The sequence below is a fragment of the Coregonus lavaretus genome (genome assembly GCF_964263955.1).
Source record: "Coregonus lavaretus genome assembly, chromosome: 33".
In the NCBI taxonomy this organism is placed as follows: Eukaryota; Metazoa; Chordata; class Actinopteri; order Salmoniformes; family Salmonidae; genus Coregonus; species Coregonus lavaretus.
In genome coordinates this window covers 19,690,005-19,718,000 of record NC_140020.1, presented here as the reverse complement: position 1 = coordinate 19,718,000, position 27,996 = coordinate 19,690,005, and the positions used below count along the sequence as shown (strand labels likewise).

At 44.8% G+C, this 27,996-nt stretch overlaps 1 protein-coding gene across 1 annotated transcript; it reads right to left on the bottom strand.

Moving 5' to 3' along the window:
- tnfrsf21 (tumor necrosis factor receptor superfamily, member 21) lies at positions 1–27,996 on the bottom strand. Its single transcript, XM_084151009.1, has 6 exons — positions 27,695–27,996; positions 21,402–22,065; positions 18,596–19,177; positions 8,956–9,221; positions 1,752–1,965; positions 1–1,305 (listed from the first exon to the last, which is right to left on the bottom strand). Exons 1-6 carry the CDS (start codon positions 27,755–27,757, stop codon positions 1,076–1,078), a joined length of 2,019 nt encoding a protein of 672 aa, XP_084007135.1. The 5' UTR covers positions 27,758–27,996; the 3' UTR covers positions 1–1,075.

Sequence of the window (27,996 nt, the reverse complement as noted above, 5' to 3'; positions counted from 1 at the left end):
AGTTGAATACTGACCCTTTTACAGCAACATGTTTTTTGGTGGTGCTTTTTTAAGATGTGGAATTCAGAAGGAACTATAGTTCTACATTATCTTTTTTTATCAAGTACCCAATCCAGAAGGTGACAGTCAGATTCAAGTAGAATATGGAGTAACTATGCATATCTTACATCCAGTAAGATGGTCTCATTACACAAAGCTGGGAAACATCAGAATGCCCGTATAATCATGACAAACATAGTTGCCAAGAAATCAAAAAGCTAAAAAGCTACAAATGATAATACATTGTGAAATGTTAGTAAACAGCATTTCAAAGAGACATTGAAGCACATGTGGCAGAATGCATACCGATTAAATGGTTCTGTTACTCAAAGAACAATAATTAGTGCATCAATCATATAACATACTATTAGTGTTAGACATTGTGCATCATGAGTCTGCGTCTTAGTATGTTTGACATTGTTAGACATTGTGCATGAGCGTGTGTTGTTGAAGTTTGCTTGCATGAATGAGTGAATATTGGTTTATAGCACTGGCTGATACACCCACAAGAAGCTCCAAAATGTCAAGAGAACAATGTTTTAACGTCACATTGACACAAGGGCAATAGCAGTGGTTTAATGAGCATAGTGGTGATGGTGGTGGTATCGAGGCGTCTGTCTGTCCAGAACTCCAGGCTGGGGTACAGAGCCTGGCCCCTCTGTCCTGCCCTTCCTCCAGGCAGGCTGGCTTGCCAAGGGAGGCTGTGTGGTGAGAGAGGGGGACAACCTGGTCCCCTTCCCTCAACATGGCGGGAGTGATGGAAGGAGACTTCAAGAGAGGGGAGGGAGGCTCCCTGATCATTGTAGGAGTGGGGGACTCAGTCAGGCTACTAGGAATGGAGGCGAACCCATTGGACTCGAAGGCGAGTAGGTAACTGTAGCCAGAATCAAGTAGCCTCTCACTACTTGGGGGTGTGGGGGGGTCAAGAGAGGAAGCCACACCCAGGTAGCCACACCCGGGGAGGAGGGGTTGGCAGCAGAAGGAAGTGGGGTGTCCCCTGACCAAAGTAGAGGTCTGTAGCACCACAGCAGCGGGCCTATAGGAGGTCAGGCAGGTGGCTGTAGACCGAGTCCAGCAGGGTCTGGCTGGCCTCCTGGCTCTTGACCCCGGCAATCTCAAAGAGGCGGTCCAGTTTGTCCTCGGCGATGGGGATCTCCTCGATGACGTGCAGCTCATCAGGGTTTAGGATATGCAGCATGTCGTCGAAGACGGGCTGCAGGTCGCACCGATCCAGCCGGACCTGACGTAGCACCGTGTCTTTCTTCTCTGGAAATCACAAGTGAAGAGAGGAGGGGAAAGAAAACAACGTCAGAATGAGGAGGAGGATAGACTGCAACATACTGTTGATGTTAGCTACAACTTATTGTTGTCCATAGAATAGGAAATCATGAATGACTAAATGATCTGTCTTTTTGTGCTTTTGGGAATAAAAGCCCAGTCATCCTTATGATGACTAAGATGTATCTGATTCAGAAGAGTTTGGTTAACTGTGAAAGACATATTTCGGTTGAATACATTCAGTTGGCAACTGACTAGGTATCCCCCTTTCCCTTCATTTCTCAAAGTCTTCATAGTTGATGACTTCCTATAATGGAATATAAAATCAGGTGCAATTTGTAACCAGAAGGGGGCAGTAAATATAAGTACATCACATCTGTAGGAGACGTTGTCTAGCATAATTACTGAAACAGGACTGTGTCATATGTGCTCACCTTTGGTAATGAACGAGCCGGTCCTGCTGAGGGCGGAGTCTTTGCTGGAGGTGGAGTCACAGCGGAGAAGGGGCTCTGATTCGTCAGGGAAGAAACCCTTGGTCCGGTGCACAGGAGACTGTTCCACCAGCACCCTAGGAGACTCCAAAGTCTTGTGGACAGGACTGTGGCTCGGGGTTACATTCACAGCGGTCATCAGCTGGTTCAGATCAAACTGCAGAGAGAGAGAAAGGGGGGAGAGAGATATATAGAGAGAGGGGGGGGGGTGGGAGAGAGAGAGAGACAGAGAGACAGAGAGACAGAGAGAGAGAGAGAGAGAGAGAGAGAGAGAGAGAGAGAGAGAGAGGGTAAGAGTCAGTGTCGCGAAACAATGGCTGAGAAAGCAGTGTTCTGAGTCACGCTGGTGTCAGGACAGAGCACAGGAACAGGACAGGGAGCTCCTGTGTGCCAAGCCCCAGCCCCATGCAGCCCGGGTCGGGTGACACAGCGGGGCCAATCTCCCAGCCCCAGACCACCCACACTCCCACCCGCGCGTCTCTCCTCCTTGCCTCAGGGAGCGTACATAACCGGCCAGCCATGAAAGGGATTCTGTGGACATGCACAGAATGTACTGCACAGAGACCACATGTGCCCAGTCACACACTAACAGGCATAGTACACCACTGTGTCTGCCTTGGGGCCCAGGGAAGACATAAATAACAGTCTTATTTGGTATGGTAATGGTGTGAACTGGTAGTGACCGGACCCGATGAGCTCATGTTAGAATAACATTTTGTCTTCGGTACTGTAGAAAAAAAGGCTCTGCTGTGTGATGTGAGGCACAAAGGACATGGTAGAGGGCATTTCATACAGGCGATGGAAATGCAATGGAAAACCTTCAGAGTGCTGAAAAGCCAATAACACACGGTTCAATATGGCTTCATAGGAACGCAATGGAAAACTTCTGATGCTGACATAAAATCTGATATAAAACAGCTCGATGTGGCATCAGACAGTTCTCACTTACTGTACATCTGTGTATGTGTATATGACCCATATGCAGCCCCTGCTATCTCCCCTATTCAATAACAAGTTATTCTGTGCACTAGGTCAGTTTGGCGGGGGATGACACACATCTACTGTGATAAGAGCACTGCTCCCTCCCACCTCCCACAGAGAACAGATGTAGCCAAATGAACCTACCAACTAACCCTCAAGAGAAACCCCTAGAGGCTACAAAGAAACGACTTGAACTCAGATCCACTCATCATGGAGAGTTAGGAGAAAACAGGGAAAATGGTGTCACAGTTCCAGAAGCTTCTCTGAGTTGTCACTCAGTAGTCAGTGACTGAGTCATTAGAGGAGAGAGCGTGATCTGGCCGAGTCACTGACATAGCCTGTCAACACACACAGGACCACTCAGCCCTGATCAAATCCCAGGGTAAGGACAGTGACATGCATCACACACACATACACGTGCACACGCACACACACACATACACACACTCAAACACACAATAGACACGCCAGGGGGTCAGGCCCTGTGTAGGGAGGAACTGCTGAAGCATCAGAGACACAGAGAACATCCACCTTTTAATTAGATCAAAAATAACACTGTGATACTTTAGTGAATCTGCTTAATAATAATTCCCTGCAGAGTAGCTGTGAATAATTAAAGTGAGTAATTACTAATTGTGGAGCTTAGGAGAGATGTGTTGCATGTCTATTCATAAACCCTGTTCAGCAGAAAAATACAGTAGGCTCTGAAATAACTGCAATGTCATAAGACATTGTGGGTAAAGAGAGTCTTTACCGTTGAAGTGAATCCTCATATGTTGCCGTTTCAAGACATAAGTGCTAATACTGAGACATCCTAGCCTCACTATGGTTATTTTGGACACTGGGTGTGTTGTTTAATAGGCAGATCTTATCTCTGCCTCTCCCTCATAGACAGTAGCCATGGGACACTGCAACCACTGATGTTACAGCTGATACTAAACATCTCCCCCAGAAGTGATCAATGGGCTTCCTCCTACTCCTCCTCCTCCTCCTCCCCCTCCTCACGTAACAAATTTACTGGCTGTCATGAAACCAATTAGTCAGATAGATGCTATTGAGAGAAACCACACTGTCTTTCTGGTGTTCAAAGTAGTAGGGACCTTTGGGACGAGGCTTTGTCCCAAGCGGGGATAAACCCAACAACCAATGAAGCACTAAGCCATTTCCATCGCTATTCACACAGCCCTAACACTTCTGGACAAGATGAACCTCTATGTGAGAATGCTGTTCATTGACTACAGTTCAGCATTCAACACTATTGTTCCTTCCAAGCTCAACACCAAGCTCAGGGCCCTGGGTCTGGACATCACCCTCTGCAACTGGATCCTGGACTTCCTGACGGCTAGACCACAGACTCTTAACAAAGAGGCTCCTCAGGGGTGTGTCCTCAGTCCTCTGCTGTACTCCCTGTTCACCCACGACTGTGTGGCTTTGCGCGACACCAACTCCATCATCATGTTTGCTGACGACACCACGGTTGTAGGCTTGATAACCAACAACTACGAGTCAGTCTATAAGGGAGGAGGAAAGTGAACTGGCATTGTGGTGCCAGTAAAACCACCTCTCCCTCAATGTCAGCAAAACAAAGGAGTTGATTGTTGACTTCAGGAAGCAGAGGAGGGAACATGCCCCGATCCACATCAACGGGACTGCAGTAGAGAGAGTCAGTAGTTTTAAGTTCCTCAGCATCACTGAGGACTTGACATGGACCAACAACACCACCACTCTTGTCAAGAGGGCGCAACAGCGCCTCTACTTCCTAAGGTGGATGAAGAAATTCAGCATGCTACCCCGGGTCCTCTCCAAATACTACTGCTGCTCCACTGAGAGCCTGGTACAGGACTGCAAGGCCCTCCAGCAGGTGATGAAGACGACCCAGTACATCACTGTGACCGTGCTCCCACCCATCCAGGACATCTACTCAAAACGGTGTCTGAGGAAGCCGCAGCATCATCAAGGACCCCACACACCCCAGCCACAAGCTGTTCTCTCCTTTACCGTCGGGCAGATCAAATCAAATCAAATCAAATCAAATTTTATTGGTCACATGCGTCGAATACAACAGGTGCAGACATTACAGTGAAATGCTTACTTACAGCCCTTAACCAACAGTGCATTTATTTTAAACAAAAAAGTAAGAATAAAACAACAACAAAAAAAGTGTTGAGAAAAAAAGAGCAGAAGTAAAATAAAGTGACAGTAGGGAGGCTATATATACAGTAAAATAAAGTGACAGTAGGGAGGCTATATATACAGGGGGGTACCGTTGCAGAGTCAATGTGCGGGGGCACCGGCTAGTTGAGGTAGTTGAGGTAATATGTACATGTGGGTAGAGTTAAAGTGACTATGCATAAATACTTACTTAACAGAGTAGCAGCAGCGTAAAAAGGATGGGGTGGGGGGCAGTGCAAATAGTCCGGGTAGCCATGATTAGCTGTTCAGGAGTCTTATGGCTTGGGGGTAGAAGCTGTTGAGAAGTCTTTTGGACCTAGACTTGGCACTCCGGTACCGCTTGCCGTGCGGTAGCAGAGAGAACAGTCTATGACTAGGGTGGCTGGAGTCTTTGACAATTTTGAGGGCCTTCCTCTGACACCGCCTGGTATAGAGGTCCTGGATGGCAGGGAGCTTTGCCCCAGTGATGTACTGGGCCGTACGCACTACCCTCTGTAGTGCCTTGCGGTCAGAGGCCAAGCAGTTGCCATACCAGGCGGTGATGCAACCAGTCAGGATGCTCTCGATGGTGCAGCTGTAGAATTTTTTGAGGATCTGAGGACCCATGCCAAATCTTTTTAGTCTCCTGAGGGGGAATAGGCTTTGTCGTGCCCTCTTCACGACTGTCTTGGTGTGTTTGGACCATGATAGTTCGTTGGTGATGTGGACACCAAGGAACTTGAAGCTCTCAACCTGTTCCACTACAGCCCCGTCGATAAGAATGGGGGCGTGCTCAGTCCTCTTTTTTTTCCTGTAGTCCACAATCATCTCCTTTGTCTTGGTCACGTTGAGGGAGAGGTTGTTGTCCTGGCACCACACGGCCAGATCTCTGACCTCCTCCCTATAGGCTGTCTCATCGTTGTCGGTGATCAGGCCTACCACTGTTGTGTCGTCGGCAAACTTAATGATGGTGTTGGAGTCGTGCCTGGCCATGCAGTCATGGGTGAACAGAGAGTACAGGAGGGGACTGAGCACGCACCCCTGAGGGGCCCCCGTGTTGAGGATCAGTGTGGCAGATGTGTTGTTACCTACCCTTACCACCTGGGGGCGGCCCGTCAGGAAGTCCAGGATCCAGTTGCAGAGGGAGGTGTTTAGTCCCAGGATCCTTAGCTTAGTGATGAGCTTAGAGGGCACTATGGTGTTGAATGCTGAGCTGTAGTCAATGAATAGCATTCTCACGTAGGTGTTCCTCTTGTCCAGGTGGGAAAGGGCAGTGTGGAGTGCGATAGAGATTGCATCATCTGTGGATCTGTTGGGGCGGTATGCAAATTGGAGTGGGTCTAGGGTTTCTGGGATTATGCTGTTGATGTGAGCCATGACCAGTCTTTCAAAGCACTTCATGGCTACAGACGTCAGTGCTACGGGTCGGTAGTCATTTAGGCAGGTTATCTTAGAGTTCTTGGGCACGGGGACTATGGTGGTCTGCTTGAAACATGTTGGTATTACAGACTCAGTCAGGGACATGTTGAAAATGTCAGTGAAGACACTTGCCAGTTGGTCAGCACATGCTCGGAGTACACGTCCTGGTAATCCGTCTGGCCCTTCGGCCTTGTGAATGTTGACCTGCTTAAAAGTCTTACTCACATCGGCTACGGAGAGCGTGATCACATAGTCGTCCGGAACAGCTGGTGCTCTCATGCATGCTTCAGTGTTGCTTGCCTCGAAGCGAGCATAGAAGTGGTTTAGCTCGTCTGGTAGGCTTGTGTCACTGGGCAGCTCGCGGCTGTGCTTCCCTTTGTAGTCTGTAATAGTTTTCAAGCCCTGCCACATCCGACGAGCGTCAGAGCCAGTGTAGTATGATTCAATCTTAGACCTGTATTGATGTATTGGAGCATGAGGTCTGATACCAACAGGCTCAGAGACAGTTTCTGTCTACAAGCCATCAGACTGCTGAATAATAATATTATAATAATATGCCATTTAGCAGACGCTTTTATCCAAAGCGACTTACAGTCATGTGTGTATACATTTTTTACGTATGCTGAACACTTGAATTGGACTGATCACCTGCACTGACTCTCCGCACCTTAGCACACATGCACTCATCCAAACACACACACACACACACACACACACACACACACACACACACACACACACACACACACACACACACACACACACACACACACACACACACACACACACACACACACACACACACATACACACATACACACCTTTCAAAATCACAACAAGTATATGTACTGTAAGGCAGGTTCCTTGCTGACTGAAGCATCATAACACGTGCCCTAGACTTTATCAGCGGCAATGAAACAGACAGTGGAAAGTAAAAACACATTATTTGGTATTTTGAACATATGCTGGGGCAAAACTGTTTTTACAGTGACATTATTAGTAAAATGATCTCTGTGTCCTGGCGTATACTGCTACATTGTGCCAAGGCCCTTCAGCGTGAGTCGTCTATGGCTAAGCCTAATTTAACACTAACAGTGCAGTGACATCAGTCAGGCCTTAACCAGCTGAGACAGAGGGCTGGAGGAGAGACTCACACTGCAGCTATGGCTCACCTCCCCCTGGGACCATGACTTGGAGGAGTGGGTCATCTGCAAAATTAAACACGAGGACATCCTGCTCCACACGCACACCAACACACACGCTGACACATACAGTATTACACGTAAATGCTGACACACACACAACCTGGATCAGCCTCTGTCCTTTCCGCTTCAGTCTCCTTGCCTTAAAGCTATGATGAAATCACACTATTGGAATGAGAGAGTATCAACTGGAGAGGCAGTGAGATTAGCAATGTTTGGGGCTCACCACCTGCGGTTTGTGTAAAAATAACCCAGTCATGGAGCATAGATCCAAACTGTGTCTTAATGAATAAACAAGACTGGGGTGGAGCAGGAAACAGCATCCCCTCCCTCCCTCCCTTTCCTCCCTCTCTCCCTCCTTCCTTGGCTCCATCCCTCCCACACATAAGACAGCCAGCCCACTCTGGTGGAATCACCACACACAGACCTTATTTATGACTCACACGGATGGGGAAGTCTTATGTCAATGGAACCACGCGGTTGTACTTTATACCTCTCTAAGGAGGAATACCATACGTGTAGACCTACAGTACACTCTGTCTGAAATATTGATGTCTGGTACCAATGAGGCACATGATGGATGTATTTCCTGGTTGTTTACTCTTAAGTCACTTACACCACATGACCCAGTGCTAATTCAATGGAATGAGGAGAAAACCTGTAGAAACAGCCAAGAGTTTACTGAGGGAACATGGGAGAGGGAGGGAGGGAGGAGCCTCCAGCACATTATGTTCCCTACTCATACTGTGTTTCTGCTTCCCTATTCCCTCCCTCACCAAATTATGTATGACCTGCTATCTCATCTACCATGGATTGAGATAAACCACACCATGTATTACCATCATTATTAAGTCGTGATGACAAGCAAAATTACAAAAGGCTATCTACTGGTCTTAATATCTTTTCTAAGAGGACTATGACAAGCCCTTAACTGTAAGAATCTAACCTTGAGCAGACAAGGACACTGTACATGGGGATAATGTGAAATGTATCTGGGAGAAAGGGAAGAAGGGAGGAGAAAAGTGGAGGGCGATGAATGATCCACTGTCCCCTCTGAGCACTCTTTCTCCATTGACCTCTATATTGCTATGAGGCCAAGCCAGGACAGTCACAAGGGCACTTAAGGCAGGAGGGTTGGCCACCACGCTTGTGACTTGTTTAAACTAACGTTGTCATCCCATATGTGATTTCTATGTTTGTGTGCACGTGAAGTGACTTGGTGAGTGACTTTGTACACTGGAGATTTAATGAGATAATATGAGAACCTGAAGACTCATAAAAGAGGAGTGCCATTTACTCCAAAGAGCCCACCTGTGATTCAAGATGGGAGAGTACACTGGTAAACATAACAGATTCTTTATGCCAGAGATTCAAGGTACTGTAGTAGGGCATACCTGAGGATTTTCTTCCATGATGCCCCGTATCTTCTCCACCACGTCGATGCGGCGGTGGCGGTGCAGGGCGTTGATGAGCTTGGCCAGGTTAGCGTCCCCGTCGCGGATGGTCCAGTGTTGCAGGGCAGCGTATGCCCGGTCATGGTCCGACTGGTAGCCATTGGAAAAGGCTGCCACCTCACGCTCTGTGGCATTGGCCAGGGACTGGTAAATGTCGATCCACTGGCTGCCAATCTGAGCTGCCACCAACTTCAGGATGTCCACACCTGGGTAAAGAGAGGAGAGGACAGGTTATTGTTATGCCATGTGTGGAATGGACTGGAGCCATGGATTGACAATGGAAGTCACTCTTGACTAATAAGTCACTCACTAATTCACATGGATCCTTTGTTGATCATGAGACATCATATGATAATTTACCCCTTTTGACTTTTGTACCCTTTTTTAATTTCCAGTAATTAAGCCCATTAACTACTTAGAAGTCACATTAAAAGAGCATGCAATTAGATTACTTGATTTCTCCTTAATTGTAAGGTCAGAACAGTTCAACGCAACAGCCAACTAAAAGACTTACACTGTTAATAAGATTCAACAACAAAATAATCTTCAACCACACTAGGCCCTTGTTCCTTTCTTATAAAATGCTATAAAAAAATGTAATCTAACATTTGTGTTGTAGAAATGTTGAGAGTGAGTGTGTATGTGTGTGCACATATATGTGCTTGCTTGCACGTGTGTTCACATGCGAGTGTGTTACATAAGGGGTTATGACCTCTCAGTTACCATAAGCCTAAGGTCTCAGTTAGAACGTAAACAGAACAGAACAGTTTTAGCTGGTTTGCGCTCATTAGGAATGCAGCATCATGAGCTAGTGGAATCCAGGAATCCACTCTGAAAGTGATATCTCACCGAGCGTTGCCTCAGCAGATGCATCTGAAGTTCACCACTACCCTCCACCTCCACACCCCCCAGAACTGTCCCCTTTGCGCACCTTGTCCAGACAGACTAAGCGTGACTCCGTCCCAAGACACTAGCAGCTCATAAAGCTGAATTGGTCTCAACCAGAAGGAGGAAGTGTTATTTTCAGGATGTGAAGACAACCTACTGCTGGGTTCAATGACCCTTGAGGAACTGCCGGCCTGTCCTCCTGTCCGGCCTTTTGTGCTTTGAAATGAAGAAACCTTTTTGGTTCCAGGTGCTGAAACAAAGGCCTCTCTCTGCTGTTCATGGCAGCTAGATGACATCCAATGCATTTTTACTGATGATTTTGTTATGTAGGCTATGTGACAGGTTTGAGAAAATGCTGACTCGCTTGTTTTCATGTAAAAATAGTGCTAAGAGGCCTCAACTTGTTTAGTGCAAAACTATGCGAGCGGAAAAAGAGAACATGGGGTTATCCTCCTCACCACAGCCTTGCTGAAGCTGTAGGATCTTATCTGAAGGATATCATACACCACACCCAGCCTGGCTGTCTCCAGTCACACTTCTGAGGGACGCAGCAGAACATGTTGACTTGCATATACAGTGCCTTTGGAAAGTATTCAGACCCCTTGACTTTTTCCACATTTTGTTACATTACAGCCATATTCTAAAATATTTTTATTTATTTATGAATCCTCAGCAATCTACACACAATACGCCATAATGACAAAGCAAAAACAGGTTTTTATAAATTTTTTGCAAATGTATTTAAAAAATCAGAAATACCTTATTTACAAAAGTATTCAGACCCTTTTCTATGATACTCGAAATTGAGTTCAGATGCATCCTATTTCCATTGATCATCCTTGAGATGGTTCTACAACTTGATTGGAGTCCACCTGTGGTAAATTCAATTGATTGGACATGATTTGGAAAGGCACACACCTGTCTATATAAGGTCCCACAGTTGACAGTGCATGTCAGAGCAAAAACCAAGCCATGAGGTCAAAGGAATTGTCCGTAGAGCTCAGAGACAGGATTGTGTCGAGGCACAGATCTGGGGAAGGGTACAATTTTTTTTAGCAGCATTTAAGGTCCCCAAGAACACAGTGGCCTCCATCATTCTTAAATTGAAGAAGTTTGGAACCACCAAAACTCTTCCTAGAACTGGCCGCCCGGCCAAACTGAGCAATCAGGGGAGAAGGGCCTTGGTCAGGGAGGTGACCAAGAACACGATGGTCACTCTGACAGAGCTCCAGAGTTCCTCTGTGGAGATGGGAAAACCTTCCAGAAGGACAATCTCTGCAGCACTCCACCAATCAGGCCTTTATGTTGAGTGGCCAGACGGAAGCCACTCCTCAGTAAAAGGTACGACAGCCCGCTTGGAGTTTGCCAAAAGGCACCTAAAGACTCTCAGACCATGAGAAACACGATTCTCTGGTCTGATGAAACCAAGATTGAACTCTTTGGCCTGTATGCCAAAGGACCTCAGACTGGGGTGAAGGTTCACCTTCCAACAGGACAACGACCCTAAGCACACAACCAAGACAACGCAGTAGTGGCTTCGGGACAAGTCTCTGAATGTCCTTCAGTGGCCCAGCCAGAACCCGGACTTGAACCCGATCGAACATCTCTGGATAGCTGTGCAGCAATGCTCCCCATCCAACCTGACAGAGCTTGAGAGGATCTGCAGAGAAGAATGGGAGAAACTCCCCAAATACAGGTGTGCCAAGCTTGTAGCGTCATACCCAAGAAGACTCGAGACTGTAATCGCTGCCAAAGGTGCTGCAACAAAGTACTGAGTAAAGGGTCTGAATACTATGTAAATGTTTTTTTAAAAATATATATATAAATTTTCAAACATCTCTAAAAACCTGTTTTTGCTTTGTCATAATGGGGTATTGTGGTTTGGATGAGGGGGGAAAAATACAATTTATTCAATTTTAGAATAAGGCTGTAACCTAACTAAATGTGGAAAAAGTACCTGCCAAACGTGCTTCAACAAAGTACTGAGTAAAGGGTCTGAATACTTATGTAAATGTAATATTTCAGTTGTTTTTTGAAATTATAAATTAGCAAAAACGTAGAAAACCCTGTTTTTGCTTTGTCATTATGGGGTATTGTGTAAAAAACAATTTTATTCATTTTAGAATAAGGCTGTAACCTAACTAAATGTGGAAAAAGTAAAGGGGTCTGAATACTTTCCGAAGGCACTGTACAATAATATAAATATGTCTGGGGGAAAAATTGTCACAACAGGAAATTTATCAGACGTGAATAGCCTAACTAATTTATATTCAGACAGCCAGGCAGACATATAACATGACTAGGTGTTATAACTTCATTTAGTCAAAACAGAACATGATCGCTTCAAAACAGGTGCAGAAAAAACCCATGTCTGTGCCATCCCTGCAGGCATAACCATATTCAATTGAAAGATAAGTCTGTGCATCATAATTCGACTTGAAGCAACTGAAATCAAAAACAAAAGATTAATTAAAACACAGGGGGATTTCCAATGTATTAACTGAATATTACATTTATTCAAATTCATTATTGAATTGAGGGAGGTGAAATTGAATTGGCCTAAACTTCACTCTACATACAAAAGGCCATATTATGCAGAAATAACTATAAAGTGTTTCAATTTTGATAAGGATCACAGTGATCTCTGATTAATATCAAAGCCCAAACATGCAAAGTGCATAATACGAGGTTGGTTTGTAGCATTTGTAGCTGGGAGATTGACTCGCTGTAAGCCAGCGGTGGTTGGCTTGTGATCTGGACGAGGCCAAGGCTACACTACAGTTGTCCTGCCCGGAGGGTCTGAGTCATGCCACAAAATAACTTTGTGTTGAACGATGAGACCGACAGACCCTATACCTAGAAGCCTCGCGTGACAGTCACTTTCAGTTCCTACCAAGCCTGCATACTGTCATCTGCTTTAGGGGAAATGATTTTAAGAATGTACCAGAGCTAGGTTAGGGAGAAATTCCCTCTCTGTTTTAGTGAGATATAATAGATGACCTACATAAATCTAATCCTGATGCTTCAGTATGCTAGTGGATGCGTACAGCAGTGCTATGTCAGCTTCCTAAAACCCAAGGCATATGAACGCAGTGGTGGCAGATTGGATATAAACAGACTACAGAATGCCTGACCTAAAATGGCTGCTAATTAGTAAATAAAGGGGCAGGGTTGATTGGGAACGCTCAAAAGTAATAAAGACTCCAAATGTAATCTGTTAGTTAGATGTAAAACATAATTTGAGTTCACAGTGATGATGGTACATAGATATTAAGCAAAAATCTAACGTTGCCTGCAGGGCAGAGAAAGTTAGCTACTGCATGTCAGATGTGTAAGGTAATGCTTCCCAGCCGAAATGGATGAGTTTGTGGATATATTATGATTACATTTTGTGACGTTTTTACTTGTTTTGGACTTCGGTAAGGGTTTTTTCGGCTGCTTCGTCACACAAGCCGAAATCGGTAGCCGAAGTCTACGCCCCTTGGTCGGTGATTGGTCAACAGTAGGCATTCTTCAATAAAGTCTTTGTTGTCGTTCAACGAGAGACGAATCGTTTTCATGCACATTTATTCATTGAGAAATACTGCACCAAACATCTTAGTTAGATGTAAAATTGTGCGACTAAGATCTCTTCGGCAAAAACGTCAAAATTAATGACAGATTTCTTGAGTTATCTAATTCGGACTATTTTGAGGAAGTGTATACTGGCTACGGCGTCTCAAAGTGGAAAGACAGTACTATTGCAGCTTTTTTCTAATTTTTCAAGCGAAGGTCTTTTAAGGGAGTATGCGACCACACTCATTTGGTTCGGCTAGGCGCCAGCTGAACTGAAGCATGCTGACGCCTTTATTCAACGGGTTACTCAGCGAGTCACCCAATACCAGTGGTGTGTATTCATGGTTTCTAAGGAAAACCAGGCTTCCCCAAAGAATGTACCCCCAAATAATAATAATTATAACATAAAATACTTTATCTTTCGTCTCTCTGTGTTTCATAATATTCCTTCAATTCACAAGAGGCTGAATGTATCTCACAGGAGAAAGTATCAGAGCGAGCGAAACAGCGCCCCTATGTCTCTTTACGTGTAGGCCATCTATCTGATACTGCCTGGTCCAAATGAGTATGAAATTGTTGCCGTCCGTAGCATTGAATGCAAGGGAAGCCAGCGAGCATTTGGCCTCCCTTGACAAATAAGTATAACAAATTTGCCAATCAGTGTTGAGCTCAACTGTGAATGGTCCTGGGGAAGAAAAAAATTGTGTCAAGGGAAGCCAGCTTGGATTTGGCGTCTCACCTATCAAATTGCTTTGAGAGCATATGTCATTAACAGAAACAACTTCAATTGTTGCATCTCGTTGTGGCTAGCTAGCTAAAATGGACCCTTTCCTAAATTAGCCATTTGATGGAGTTAGGGATTTACTTAATTCTCCGTACTGGCCAATGCTTATAACGGCGGTTCTGATCCAACCACATTGTTGTAACCCTGGTCTGAGAGAATGGAAGTTCAATATGTACAGTAACTAGATGTAGAAGGCTAATGTTAACTAGCTAATTTTGCCCATGAATGGAAGTTAGGCTAGCGAACAAGCGTTTTAGCCAGCCTAGGACAACAAAAAATTTAAGCGTGTACTGTATGACAGTGTGATAGGCCGTTTCGTCAACATGAAAGAGAAGAGGATGGCATTGGCGTTTCTCTACAAGTAGGGGGAGTCAACATATTTTCTACTTGCACGAAAGCACGCGCATGCACACACACATGCAAACAGAGATCAGAACCATGGACAGCCACATAATATTTAGCTTATGTTGATTGGACTAAATTGTTTTTGGTATCTTTTAGTTGTCACTGTACTAGACTAAGCAGAGGAGATTTGATGATGTTGAAATGTTGAAGTTAAAATTATGTTGGAATAGTGGAGGCAGCTCCTGTTTTCTTTGCGAGTTGCGGTAACTCTCTGTGGTTCTAAATCAGTAGTTGTTTAGTAGTCCGAAAATGTCGGAAACATTAACTTGCTTAACCATGCTGTAGGTCATGTAACTGTCTGTTACATGCAATATGCGTTGTGGACTTCACCGGACAGATGTTGCTATCCAGTTTTGTGATAAAACAAAGGTGTGATTGAATTTATTCTGCCACTGTCTTCTTATTGTCTCTGCCTTTAGGCCTATATATCATGGTCGCAAGGCATATGAATTAACAGCAAACAACGCAATTATGACAACACATACAGTGTAGGTTGTAATATGGCTTGGCTTCCCCAGTGATTTTACCCACGTACCACTACTGCACAATCCAAACATATTGTCACATAGTCTCCATCCATTTCAAGTAGAGGACCTGACGGTTATCCAGTACCACAGACTATTATGGGAAGTGGTGGTGCTGTAATATTTCCATTAGAAAACTCAATTGAGACAGCAAACCAGCCACAGCAGGTCTGAGCTGAGTGGGCTGAATGACAACGAGGCCACAAACAGCCCACAATGGCAGCCATGCAGTTTTTCCCCCTCCAGTCCCGTTTGCTCTGAGCCTCTCTGGGGATTGTCGCTGGTGACAAAGTAAGCTTGTCATTGTCATGGAAGAGACAAACTGGTCACATAAGACCAGCTTGCTGCTTAGCCACTTTTATTGTTTCAATCTCTTGACTGCCTAGTGCTGTGATTTCTTGCTCAGTGTTGATCATTTTGTAGAAAATGTAATGTTTGTCAAAGAACAGAATTAACGTAAGGTATCATAATCAAATCAGTCTGCATAAAAAAAAAGTAATAATACAAAATCCTGTCCAAATCCAGGAAGGAAATGACTTTGTCAGATCACAGAGTACACAGTGATAGGGAAATCTGTAAGATGTCCCTATCAAATTGCCCTGATTTCCGAGGCACGTGAAAGCAATAGAGCCCACACAGCAGGCCCAACCGACTCACCACCACCCAGGTCCTATCCCTGCTGCCTGTCCATGTGGCCCACCCTGGAGCTGAGCAGCACGGCCTCCTGGGTACTTCCCTGCCTGTTTTGCGTTCGTAAACAGCAGGGGGGATTCTTTTCATCTGCACTACGTACACCCTGCTTGCCCTTCACGCCACTTTCTGGACTTGTATGAAATAATGAGCTATTTGTATGATCTTCTTTATATACAGTATGTTTCCCATTCCACTGTTTAGTGTGCCTTTTTAACTACTCTAATAAATAGACATTAAAGCCTTCAGGGTAGCCAATCACACACCTTGGACGAATTAAGAAACTGTTTTGCTTTGAGAGAGTAAATAGCTGTGTAATCACACACACACATACACGGTCTGAATGTAAAACTCGGCTTCTACTTGATAAACATTCTGTAATCGTTTTTAAAGAACATGCCGTAAATTCACTTGTTGTTTGAAGTTTCAAATACAATTAAATTCTCTTTTTTGGAACTGAATGTAGATAAACAACGCAGTAAAAATGAAGATTATTTGTGTATCTGATCTGGACATCTATATAAAAATATTACTACTCCACCATTTTGAAACAACAGTAAAGAAAAGTATGTGAAGCATTTTTGTGACTGCAAAAGCAGTTGTGAATGCAAAAGCAGTTGTGAATGCAAAAGCAGTTTTTCATTGAGGACTTTCCTTGAGGAATCAATTGTTAAAGAAAAAAGAACAGTCAGATTGCTCTCTCAAATAATTTCAAAAGGGTATTTTCATGAGTAACAAAAAAGGGAAGTTGAATACACAACTGTATGTAGTCAGACTGAATGTGAAGATTAGGCTATTGATTATGTTTCAGTTGTCCCTTTCTATCTTCGTAATGTCTACATCCCTACTATACATTCCTAGAACATTCTCACGTGGTGTGAGCAGACCGGTAGAATGTGCTAAGATCTTAATTTCACACGGTGGGAGCCCTGACCACCGACACCCTCAGTGACACATAACTTTGAAAGCAGCGGCCCACCCAGCGTTCCCCAGCCCTCCCTCCATCCTTTCCCGGGGGGCATGTGTCTGTGCAATGATAAAGTTGAGCTTCTCTCCAACCACAGAGAACTGGAATAATCTGGTTTGAACTGAACTGCACTGGGTTGGAGCTCTCCCTCTCTCTCGCTTACTAGCGGATGGATATCTGAGGCTGACATCAGGCTGCGGCTGGCGGCGTTCTTCCTCCTGCCTGCCTGCTGCGGTACTGGGGTTTCACTACTGTAACCTAGCAGCCCCATGCGGCCTCCCTGGCCCCCATGGCTACAGACAAATCAGAGAGAGAGAGAGAGAGAGAGAGAGAGAGAGAGAGAGAGAGAGAGAGAGAGAGAGAGAGAGAGAGAGAGAGAGAGAGAGAGAGAGAGAGAGAGAGAGAGAGAGAGAGAGAGAGAGAGAGAGAGAGAGAGAGAGAGAGAGAGAGAGAGAGAGAGAGAGAGAGAGAGAGAGAGAGAGAGAGAGAGACCCAGAGGGCGAGATATACAGACACCGAGAGGGAGAGATATACAGACAGAGAGAGAGAGAGAGAGAGAGAGAGAGAGAGAGAGAGAGAGAGAGATACAGACACCCAGAGGGAGAGATATACAGACACCGAGAGGGAGAGATATACAGACACCGAGAGGGAGAGATATACAGACACCGAGAGGGAGAGATACAGACAGACACAGAGAGAGAGCGATACAGACAGACACAGAGAGCGAGAGAGAGAGAGATACAGACAGAGAGCGATAGAGAGAGAGAGACACAGAGAGACAGAGAGAGAGAGAGAGAGAGAGATTACAGACAGAGACACAGAGAGAGCGAGAGATACAGACAGAGATACAGACAGAGAGATAGAGAGAGAGATACAGACAGAGATACAGAGAGAGAGATAGAGAGAGAGATACAGACAGAGATACAGAGAGAGAGATACAGACAGAGAGAGAGCGAGATACAGACAGAGAGCGAGAGAGCGATACAGACAGAGAGAGAGATACAGACAGAGAGAGAGAGAGACATACAGACAGAGAGAGAGAGAGAGATACAGACAGAGAGAGAGAGAGATACAGACAGAGAGAGAGAGAGATACAGACAGAGAGAGAGAGAGATACAGACAGAGAGAGATACAGACAGAGAGAGAGAGATACAGACAGAGAGAGAGAGAGATACAGACAGAGAGAGATACAGACAGAGAGAGAGATACAGACAGAGAGAGATACAGAGAGAGAGAGAGATACAGACCGAGAGAGATACAGAGAGAGAGAGAGAGATACAGACAGAGAGAGAGAATGAAAAGAAGAAGAGAAGGAGGAGGACTGAGTGGTGAGGGATGTAAAGATAGAGTGAGTATGGCATGAGGGAAGGGGCTAAAGAGAGAAGTAGAGAAAGAAAGTGAGACAACAGAGGAAGGGAGAGAGGTAGAGAAAGAGAAAGGGAGATGCGTGTGGGGAGGTGGCAGTTACAGTCTGTTGCAGACCATGCCCTTGCTTGTGTAACAGCCATACTGTTCTGCTATGTGTCATGTTCTGGGGCAGAATGGATTGGATTTAGATTTCCCCACTGGTGCAATAACAGTTAACAAATTGTCGGTCTTCTCGGCTGAGAGTCTCGCCAATATCTCTTTGTACCAAAAATGTATTTGTTTGTATGTTTTCTGTTACCTGTCTATATAAAGTATGCAGCTATATATAAAAAAAGACTAATTAACAAAGTTGCATTTCTTTCTATAAACCTTGAGAGGTAAAATAAAGCGTCCACTCACCCTGTCCGTTGGAGTAGTAGATCCACTTCTCCTTGGTCTGTGTCGGGGGGCAGGTCTTCTTCTGGATGGCCTTCTCAATGATGCTGCTGGGGTCCTGGACTGGCCCCTTCTTCAGCACTCTGGAGCTCCTCTTCACGCTGCACACCACGATCACCACCAGCACCAGCAGCAGCAGCAGAACGATCATCCAGGGCAGGTGCTCGTTGATGTCAAAATGCGTATGAGTGCTGGGCCTTGGGGAGCCCCTCCGCGTGGGCCTGTACCCTGATCTTTGCACACCCTGACCCACCCCTTCCTCCGCTCCGTCCTCCACGGCGTCCATGGCCCGCTTGTTGGCTGCCGGGTGGGTGCGGTGGTGCTCACTGGGCACAGAGTGCTTGCGCTGTGGTGGAGTCTGTGTGGGGTCCTGGGCTCCAGGTGTAGCGGCCAGGTTCAGGACCTCTCCATCATCTTCGGGGCTGGCCTCGGAGGAGCCTGCTGGGGTGGAGTCCTGGCCGTTGCTGGAGCTGGGTAGAGTCCCCGTGGCACTCAGTAAGAGCTCTAAGACCTCAACACCTGCTGTCAGGCTGAAGGTGTCTAACCCTTCAGAGACACACAACCACAAATAGAAAGGGAAAGCGAGAACGAGGGAAGAGAGAGAGAGAGAGAGAGAGAGAGAGAGAGAGAGAGAGAGAGAGAGAGAGAGAGAGAGAGAGAGAGAGAGAGAGAGAGAGAGAGGGGGAGAGAGAGGGGGAGGGTGATGCGGAGAAAGATAATCAAATTTAGTCCAAATTGTAAAACTTTAATCCCACAGGCAATCTGCGGGAAGGGCCCCGCCCTGGCCAGACCCCAGCTGTCCTCTCCATTCTAATCTGACACAAGAAGAGCACTAGTTTGCTCCTTCTACAGCTACCGCATTCATACAGTACTCTACTAAAGATGGAGTGAATTCCATTACAGCTCCAGTCTCAGCAGGAGATGAATGGGACATTGAATTCGAGTTGAAAAGAGGTCAACAAAATATGCCTGAACACATTCATGTCACTGTTAGTCAATTGAGATTGAACTAGATTTAACTGAAATTGACCCTGATAGATTACTATTGCTCCATAACAAAAGATGCAGGCACAAATGTCGAAGCTACACTGCCTCTATAGGCTAGTGTAAAAACAAAAACAGCCAATAAATAGGGGAGTTATGTTTACCTCCACTGAACCAGAATCAATATACTGTAAAAACTATGTTACCCTGAGCTGGAATATCCCTGTCTACCACTACAGTACCAAACAGATTAGCATTTCATAAATGCATCCTATAGGGGGATGCTTTTGGGATTGGCACCTGGATCATTGGTAATCCCTTGGATCCTTTTAACAGTGCACAGGTAATCCAGAAGCAAGCTCTGTTACCGGCATCTCCATCTCAACTACACTGATTTCAGTTCCTCACTGCATGGGGTCACACTGTCCGGTCTTGGCAGCTTTTGTGCAACAGCCTCCTCCCCCTCCCTTCTCATTGATACAGACTCAGCTGAGAATGAGACTGAGGCATGGGGATCTCTGCAGTATGTGTGGAAGTGGAACACCCTTCAGCCATTCTCACTGAACGAGGGGGCAATTTAACCAAGAGAGAGGCTATTTATCTACACACAAGACAAACAGCAGTGGCATTAATGATATGTTACAATAGGTTGACATTGTGAAATACTACTGACTAAACTGTGGACAAAAGCACCAGCAGAAGAAAAAATTAAAGAGAGACTTGTACAGTCCTGTGTCTGGAAATACTGTAGCTGCTTCCTTAAGTTCCAGATGCCATATGTTTATTTTTACAGTCTCAAATGTCCTTCAACTTGTAATCCATCAGAGACAACAACTAAATAGTTAGTTAGTCTCTGAGAACTATGTTGCCATAGTAACATTTTCAGTGAGTAACTACTTGTAGCATTTTGGGAATGAGTAGTATCTTCTATGACCCCCAGAAAATGAGGAAATATTTCCTAAAGAGAAAACTGTTTCAAATTTTTCGCACATAGAAAGCCTAATATTTGTAGAAAAAAGAGGAACGTTTCACTTGAATGCTTTTATGTGTTTCAGATGAGCATCCTTTGTGATCGTTGTCAATATGACCTGTTAGGCTACATAACGCTTGGCTGTTGGGAAGAAAAAACAACAACCACTACAAAGGAAGCTCTCTCTCTGTTGAATGTATAGTCATAATGGCTTCCCCTTGTTTTCGTAAGCGTGAGATGTATCTAAGTAAAAGGGCAACCGTTTACCCAGTTTATTCCACATTCCCCTCTATAAGCAAATACAAAACAAATGTACAGACATTACCTTTTTGGACAAGAGTGAGAACAAGCTAGCGAGTAGTCAAAAAAATACACACACAAAAAAAAAATGTATGCACGCATGACTGTAAGTCGCTTTGGATAAAAGCGTCTGCTAAATGGCATATTATGTTATATTATTATTAGTCTGGGATTGAATGGAAACAAAAACATGTTTTCCACCAAAGCAGTGTTGTCTGTGACAAGATCAAACATGCCACTTTATCACTGTACAGTATCTGATGGCCAGGCCAATGTTTGATGTGACAGACTAAATCGGGAGAATAACAGCCATGTGGGGACATGTTGTTTAGGAACACAAACCTGTTTTACAGTCTGGGCTTCCCCTAGAGTTTCTACATGAGGATTACAACCCCCTTGAGGTGATGTCTAGGGTGATCCTCAACTGAAACACGTAGCAAAATAGCCTGGGTTGGGTAGCAACAGATGTAAAGTAGTTGAGGGAGTTGGGTCCACTGTCCTAGGGCACTGCCTTACCTTTGTGTACTGGGCCAGCTGAGGAGGAGGAAGAGGAGGTCTCCTGGACGAAGGCAGACTGTGCAGGTCCCAGGAGGGTGGGGGAGGTGGGAGAAGCAGGTCCACAGATGTTGTCTGCCTCTCTGGTGCCCGCTGCCAGTAGGGGCAGACCCTGGGCCTGGCAGTCTGTCTGTGTCCTGCACCTCAATACACTGGAGACCACGTCCGAGAAGCTACCTCGCGCACACACCTTACAGCTTACATCCTCCACCTTGCTGCCCCTTTTCTTCACCCCTGAGCCCACAGGGCACAGGGAGTGGGGAGTGCAGGTGTCCCCCTTGGCGAAGGTGTCCGGGGGGCAGGTGCAGACCCGGTCCAAGGTAGCCGTGCAGGGAACCTTCTCAACGAGGGGGGCGCGGCAGGGCCTCCTGCAGTGGTGGCATTGCTGAACCCCGTTCTCTCCACGCGTAAATGTGCCCTCGCCGCAGCGGCTGCACTCCCTCACGTTGGTCTGGGTGCAGTGCCTGGACACGAAGGTTCCCGCAGGGCACTTGTCACAGACCAGTTGACTGCCCGTGCTGGGGTCTGTGTGGTAGTAGTGGCGGGCAGACAGGGCCACTATCTCAGTGGCAGGAATGGGTGTCAGAGTCTGGATGGAGGCCTCACCAACCACACTGTACAGTAGCTGAGAACAGAAAGAAATGACAACAGAGACAGTGTTGAGCTTGGACAATGTACTGCAGAAAAGATGACAACACATAGAGTTGCAGTTAGAGACCCAGGCTTCAGCTTATTTACCAAATAAATGGATGAGTGAAAACAACCACAGCTAAGGCAAAGTCACCCCTATAAACCCCCAAACTGGCTATAGTTAAAGGACAGTGAGTCAGAAACATTTGCAGTGATTCAACATTACAGAGCACATTCTCAACCCTAATGCTAAGTAACCTACTGGCTTTCCCGCTTACTGTTATTTGACAGAAGCTAGGTCATGGGTCATGCTCTAACAATGACATCACTATGGAATACTCTGAGGTGATATTCACATAATAATAAGGAATTCCCCTCGACTACACCCACAAATTGGGGAAAACAAACATTCTTTCCCATTGACCCCCATTATACAGAAATAACAAAACGTGCCGAAAAGCTGCTGTTTTGTTCAATGTACATGTAACCAGGTCAAAAATCCCGACCTACGGTTCGTAATGCTCCCATGTAGGGAAATAGAGACCGCAAGAAGAGCCCTGTGACTTCAGGCTATTTGGCGTGGGAGAGTGGGAAATGTAGGGACCCGGTGTCGAAGTAGGCTACATGTAGCTATGTGTGTGGAAAACATTTAATCACAGGTAAGACATTTAACTTGTTTAGTATAGTCCATTTGTAACTCCACTCACTACTTGTAGCTGTATAGTCAGTTCGTTTGTGTTGTTGGTCTTGGCTAGCTTATTGTTCCGGTTGGTAGCTAGCTAACACTCACTCACGTGGCTGCTAGCACCGCCATGAAAAGGGGCATGAGGGAAGCCCTACAATATTATGTTTTTCTATGCAGTGAGAATGCTCGGGAGCAGGCAATGTTGAAAAGTAATCTTTAAACATGTTGTACTTTCCTTAATGTAGTTTTGTAATTGACTAAAACAAACAGACAACAAGAAAATGTTCACGTTTTTACTGTGAGCCAATGGGGTAACCTAGGTTCTATCTAATACCGACTGGGACTATGGATAAGTATATTATGTCTACAATCTATATAATTCCATTAGTACTAATATAATGTTACGTTTTTCTGTTGTCGTCAATCTTTTGTTGTTGTTGTTACAACCTGTAATAGATCCAATAAACTAATTGAAATAACTTTATAAAGAGACTAAATATATATCAGTCTATTTTTTAACAAGGCGAGCTCAACATGGTTGTATTTCGTTTTTTTCAGAAATGTAAAATATTTATGTTAAGGATATCCATCCAAGGGACATGAAAATAGTAAGCACTTGAAAATCCATTCAAATTACAGGTACCACAACTTGGCTGATGTTCTAAACAGCACATTGAGGAATTTCATCAAGATGAAATCTGGTGAAAAAACAGAGTAGCCAATGTTCTGTTGATGTGTGATGACCTTCTGTTTGACTTTCGCTGACGGGCATCCATTCTGAAGTAATTATGGCTTGAATGTGTTCCATAGCAGTGAAATGTCATCAGCATCCACAACAACCCTCCTCCACTCCTTTCACTGCATTTACAGTACATCCAGTCTAGCCCTAATGCAGATCCTTCATGAAATTCCTTCTAATGGCAGCCTGCATGTTTTATTTCCTCTCTTAAATGTGGAGCTGGCTGGGATGTGGCTCTTTTTTTCTAAATTCTTTGGCAAGGGTGCCAATTTGTCACAGAAATATGATGTTGGAGGCAATAACTGCCGATATGCAGGGAGAGCAAGGTGGCTGCATCATCACTTTCTGTACATGCAAAGCCCTATTAAAAGTTGGGAGGCAAATCCAGAGTGCTTTTAATGGTTTACACACTGCAGTAGACCTCACAGAGAAACGAGAATGTCCTAATTCAGGCGTTTTCAAAGTCTGAGAGAGTGGGCCTCCCTTCAGAAACAACAATCTGTTGCGCAGTTGCGCATAACCATGGGAGCATTCATCTGCCCAGGCGTTGCTGACGCATGCCAGATCTTACAACACCTGGATAGGTAATTTATGTATCAGCTAACCACATCAAGGTTACGTTCCCTTGCTCAGACATTGCATGAATCGACCAATGGTTGCGTTCCACGCCATCGACTGTGCCGTTGAGCACCAGATTGCTATAACATTTGATGTGGTTAGCAGCTAGCTGATACGTAAAATACCTATCCAGGCATTGTAAGATCAGGCATGCGTCAGCAATGCCTGGGCAGAGCAACACACCCCATATGTTATAGCAATCTGCTGCCCGACAGCACAGTCGATGATGTGGCATGCAACCATTGGTTGATGCATGCAACGTCTGAGCAGGAGAATGCAACCACCTCTACAAACTCTGGTTGTAATTGCATTTTTTAAACGATGCCATGCGGATTTGAAGTCAGGCACTGGAGGAGACAGTCATCAAATTCTGCTGATGACTGGACAAATTCCCCTCTACAGACCAGGGGCCCTAAGGGGTCAGTCCACTTCCCAGGACTCATTCCTAAACAGTAACACTGGTCCCAGGACTACATTTCTTGTAGAATCCTATGAGTTTCGTTCGGTTATGTAAAATCATCATGTGCAAATTGACCCTTGAGACGGAAAGCACATTTGAAGATAAGGAGTAATTAAGGGCAACATCCTTACTCAAACCACATAATTTTTTGTCAACACACTCTGCCTGTTGATGACACGTCATGAGGAACAAAATGTTCCAGCTCCAGCCACGTCACATATTTACCGAATAAAAAGCAAGTGTGCAACTGGTAATATTCAACATGTGACACACTGCAGGGACATTAGTGGCCTGAACAGCACAGATATTGACGGTTTGTGGTGTGAATGAATGTGTGTGTACGTGTGTGCGAGAGAGAGAGAGAGAGAGAGTGCGAGGAGAGCGAGTGAATGTCCCTCCCTTCTAGCTCAGATAAGAGAGCAGGCTCGTGTCACTGCATCTCCTGTGTGAAAGAACGCACTGCTGGCACCCTGTCAGGAGACTGCTGCTGTCGGAGAGAGACTGCCCATCAACACCACCCCACACAGCCTGTGAGTGGGCATGAATCACTGATAACTACCTCTATTACTCTGAATCTACCTCAACCCTCTTCAGCATTTCATACCTGCCATGCAGGATACAAAGCATTTCGCTAAACTCGCAATAACATCTGATAACCATGTGTATGTGACCAATAAATTTGATTTGATTTGATTTTATAAATAATGTAGTATAATCTGGTTTGTAGATATATATTCAGTAGAATCATCTAAATCTAATACATTTGATACATGGACATGGACATTATTAATAGTGAAGGGAAATACTAAAACCATAGCAGCACTAGTTCTATGACTCATATGTTTAGAGCTGAGCCCCAGGAGGTTAGTGATAGTGATATCAGGATGCTCCCTCCCTGGCTGGAGGACAGAGGGAAGAGAGGAGAGGAGAGGAAAGGATGGGCCAGCCCGTTTATGCCGTGTCACTGCAGTGCTGCTGCTGCTGCTGGCTGCAGGGCTGGTTCCTGGAGAGACAGCCAGACTCAGCTAAATCTGCACTGCCTGCCTGAACACTCTGTAATTCAACCTCCAACAACAACACGCCCGCCCCAAGACACACACAACCCCTTTGTACAGGGCCTCTTTGCACATCATGCACCTAACGGTAACACAAAGGAAACGCTTAGGCATTTGGGCAATGGTTTTCAATCAGCATGGTTCAGTGACATGTTGAACCAGAACAATCTTTCGGTTTCAACACTTTCTCATCCTTACTGTGAGAGGATGGGGTGATCCATCTCCACCTTTTCTGCATGAGACGTGTGACAAGACGGCACACACAGTTCACTTAGTATACTGTCAGTTATGTGCCTAAGGTCTAGGGGTCGAGTGCACATGATGACAACCCCTATGAGTGTGAGTGTGTGTGTGTGTGCGTGCGTGCATGTGCCTGTCCATGTGTTAGGTAACACCTCAAAGTTAGGCCGACCGCATAGGCAAACACATCTCTGAGCAACACACAAAGGGCAAGTGAAAGCATCCATCAGAAATCTGATACGGGAAATGGACAGACACACTGCCATTTGGCAGGTGTATTTTTCTTTTTTACATTTTTTGACATTATTTTAAAATAACCGCACATACAGTACATACATGTGCCGCAACATGCTGCATTCCATTGTTGTTGTCAGAGCCTCTGGTATCATCCACAACATCCAGCTCACAGCCTAACTGTGCTGTTGTACATGGAAGATATGGCTGTTTGCCACAACAGTGCAAAAGTAACTCTGTGTGTGTCTTGAACAACATTAAGCTTTCCATAAGCCATTACAGTACCAGATAACACACAACCAAACCAGCACCTGTTGCAACATCATCATGCAACTAAGCGGAGAGGAAAATAGAATTTGTTTGGATGCAGTCATGCCTCATTTATCACTGACAAAAGCCAGTGGAGCCTCCTCCTTCATGGGCCAGTGAAGAATATTCTTGCTAATGTCACAATGTACTGCCAACAGCACAAACACAAACAACCAGTGGACTTCACCTCAGAGAAGATACACAGAGGGGCCCAAACACAGAACTGACTGACATACATTTAAATATTTGAATGGAAAATATAATGTTGTTATAATATCTGTTCCATGGTGATGCTAGGAGATAAGGACGACCCATTTACTGCTTAAATGTTAATCATTGATTGTATTGAATGATGGACTACTGTATCTGTAAAGTAGTTTAGATACCACCCTACTATCAGGATTTGGCCAAATAATACAATTAAATAAATAAAAATGTAAAACTTCTATAAATTGGTAATGAAACATGCAGATTTCTATATGGTGTGTTCTCTCTGGCTGATCAGTTGGTATAGCACTCATATAAATATAGCCCTGCGCTGTATGTTCTGAAGAGTCCATTCTGAAGTGTCAATAAGACAAAGATACATGGATCTATGTATAAATGAGAACATTCCTTAAATAGAAGTGTTAAATTAGATGGAGGCAGGGTAGGTCAACATCCACTACAGCAATTCAAATGTAGTCGATGTTTTCCCTATGTTTTCCTCCAGCATGGAGAAAACAAAGCCTGAAGTCTTTGTATGGGAACCTGACGTGTTAGTATGGGATGTTTTCAGTACATATATGACCACATAGGGGTAGAGTCCCATAAAAGCTGTTTGAATACAGGGCTTCTTAAGATTATATTATATATCATTAATATTTTACAGCAAATTAGTGTACAATGAATTCATGTTAGCTAATAACAAGCAATGATTCCCATTTACATGTAGCCTGCAATATGATTAATATTAACGTTAGTGTCATTCTCAATGGGCAAACAATAGAGTCATATATGTGCTATTGTTCTCCATCCTTCCATTCTGTTCTGACAATATATATATATTGTATTATTTAATATATATATATAGATGTAGTAGCCTATTATACAAGATTAGGCGTACAATGCATGAATTATAGAATTATCAAAGTTAACAATATATTCACTTGACTAATTGCACATACCGGCAGGTTTAAATCCGGACAACCGCAAAAATAGGCGCGGTCTCTTTAAATCGAGAACCTGCCGGGGAGTACGCCTATAATAAGAATAAAATTATAGACAAAGGTGCCTTGTACTTACCGCCACAGACATACAGAGCACTGACATTTTCCAGTTCTGAGCAAATGTTTGGTTACTTCTCATCGCACAGGGTGGTACATCATTCCTGCATCAGCAGGACACATATTCTAGAAACACTACTGGCTATAAAGCAATAATAACAATCTACTGCTGGTGTTCCTTCAACCGGCAGTTTTTTATAGTCTGTGTGTCGAGGGTGGACTAGCTTCAGATAGTATGTGATGAGAGATTGGTTCTGAAAGAATGGTATAATTCCCATAGCGATAATGGATAAGAAACTGAAATTCTGCCTCCTTTGGTCC

Coding starts and splice junctions, on each gene's coding strand:
- tnfrsf21 (XM_084151009.1), bottom strand. CDS start 27,757: ATGAGAAGTAACCAAACATTTGCTCAGAACTGGAAAATGTCAGTGCTC. Junction 19,178..21,401: donor AGCTGGCCCAGTACACAAAG/GTAAGGCAGTGC, acceptor GTGTCTCTGAAG/GGTTAGACACCTTCAGCCTG. Junction 1,966..8,955: donor TCATGGAAGAAAATCCTCAG/GTATGCCCTACT, acceptor CTCTCTCTGCAG/TTTGATCTGAACCAGCTGAT.